Source organism: Sinocyclocheilus anshuiensis, unplaced genomic scaffold, assembly GCF_001515605.1.
Source record: "Sinocyclocheilus anshuiensis isolate Anshui unplaced genomic scaffold, SAMN03320099.WGS_v1.1 scaffold6009, whole genome shotgun sequence".
Lineage (NCBI taxonomy): Eukaryota > Metazoa > Chordata > Actinopteri > Cypriniformes > Cyprinidae > Sinocyclocheilus > Sinocyclocheilus anshuiensis.
Window position 1 is genome coordinate 13,184 of NW_015551323.1, and position 2,282 is coordinate 15,465.

The window sequence follows — 2,282 nt, forward strand, 5'->3', positions numbered from 1 at the left end:
TTAGTACCTTTTGAAAGTATACTGCCCAGTGACTGCTTTTGTACCTTCTTTTCTGAGTGTAAAGCTAACATATTCATACTAATAGTGACAAATTTGATTCAATTTCACAGAGACTGTATTTAACACTTTAATATTGTCTGTTAAAATTGTAAAAAATATTGGTTGTTTTAAATTCTACCATACAAAAACTCTCTTTTCTTCAAATCTAATCTGGAGTTCTCAAGTTATCTCTAGCTACATGGCAAAATAGTTATACTCTGTATGAGGGATGGTAATGGTATAACATACCAACAACATATCTACAACTAATATCCTTTATCAATATCCTAACAAACAGAATAGTCTTAAATAATATATCTTATTATCGCCCAGAATATTTTATGTTATGCAAACGGGTTCATCTAGCACACATAGCGATTCCACTGGCTTAAATGCCTTTTAACGTGAAAAAAAAATAAATAAATAAAAAATCAACTTTGCACTATAAAGTCATAAATGTCTTTGTGTTATGTTACTAATAATGGTAAATAAACTGTGCTATAGATTGTAAAATTAATTACTTCTTGTACTTCAGCTACCCAACATATTAGCTATGCCCTAGGTCCTAGTGCGGAGTCTGCAGACCCATTTGTTCATGACACCAGGTCATGGGTTTGATTCCTAGGGAACGCATTAAAATTAAAAAAATAATAGATTGAATTAAAAGTGTCTACACAAATGCATAAAGGCACATACTGAAAATAAAATGAGGGAAATCAACAAGAGCTTGTATTATATTTTTCTATGTAATGTTTTAGATCATGCATACTTGTTTCTCTGAAAGACCCAGTACAGTTCCTCGATGTTTTCACACAGGTGCTCTACTCTGACGCCCCACTGCACACGTATCCTTCATTCTTGGTTGAACTAATCCTTTTAAGTTTGTTAAAACATATACAGATGCAAATGAAGGCTTAGAACTGCTTTGCATTACAGCCTAGGCAATTGCACAGAAAAAGATTACTCCAAAGCACCACCTAGCATCAAACCAGTGCCAATAATTGTAGAATCGATTTGCATACCCTGTAAAAATTATGATATTGTGGCAAGTAAAGATTAACCTCTAGCACTTTCACAAAGGTTCCATGACCAATTTACATACAAATGTCTATGAATACTAATGAGTTCACATTGATATTTAGGACAAAAGTTATTTGGTTGTAATTTATTTATTTAATTATTTGTTGGTTTGTTTATTTTCTTTCTTTTTCAGGTGAGTGTATTTGGGTTTGGAGCAGATGAAAATGGAAACTGGCATCATTACTTTGAACAAAATAAGCATCATCATAATGCTGGTAATCATGGAGGAAGCTATGAATATAGTATTGCACTTAAGCTTCATGAGAAAAAAAGAATTCATTTGTATAAAGGATGGTGACCATTGCAGTGAATTTCTCATTTATTAAGTATTTATAACATTATGTATGTTCAAGATATCATGTCATAAACAAAACAAAGGCTATGTACATTATGCGCAGTACTCAGAACCACCTAAAACAATAAATTTTTCTCAAATGCATTTACAGACACACAGATCCAAAGTCATGTTCTTACGTGAAACTGCTGTCATTAACAGATTCTGAAATGTTAGAGCAGATATGTACTTTCATAACACAATTTAGCTGTTATCACTTTCTTCAAATGTCCTTTAGGATTAATTATACTTCTGAGGTGTTTCATAAGAAAGAGCAGCAGTTATTTGAAGGAACTGATGGAGTCGAAACATATGAGGATTTTGGAGTGTCCCCTGCACAACTGCTGATAGGTAGAAGGGTGAGAACAAGGCTACCAACGTCAGCTGAAATTTTAAAACCTCAGATCGTTACCAGCTCAGTGAAGCAGTTATTGGAGTCATGTCAAAGGAAACAGAAAGAAAACTAAAAGTTGGGGATAGTGTCATATTTTGGAAGGATGGGACTTGGGACCCAACTTGAGTTATTACTGTAGCTGAGCAACCAAGGTCTTAAATTGTGGAAACATACAAGGGCGCAGTTGTTTAAAAGGAACCGTAGGTAAGGGAATGGGAATGGTTTTGCAAGTTGTGGCCACATACAATTGCTCTCTCCTTATCCTTCCTGATTTGTCTCTAGTTTTGGGTTTTGTTAGGGTCCTTGTCATTACTAAGCATTAGCATGAGACAGTATCTGCAACCCAATAAGTTTGCACAGGTGATCCAATTCCTCAAGGAGGGCGTATCCATACATGGCGTTGCAAGGAGGTTCAGGTGCATGTTGGAGATACCG

At 34.8% G+C, this 2,282-nt stretch overlaps 1 protein-coding gene across 2 annotated transcripts in view; it reads left to right on the forward strand.

Annotated features, from left to right (window-relative positions):
• LOC107663473 (CMP-N-acetylneuraminate-beta-galactosamide-alpha-2,3-sialyltransferase 1-like) overlaps positions 1-1,558 on the forward strand; it is a 13,194-nt gene extending 11,636 nt beyond the window's left edge. For both annotated transcript variants that reach the window (XM_016453715.1, XM_016453716.1), the window contains one exon: positions 1,253-1,558. In XM_016453715.1, coding sequence (XP_016309201.1) covers positions 1,253-1,417 — 165 coding nt within the window. In that variant the 3' untranslated portion in view covers positions 1,418-1,558. The remainder of the gene's footprint in view (positions 1-1,252) is intronic.
• The last annotated feature ends 724 nt before the right edge of the window (positions 1,559-2,282 follow it).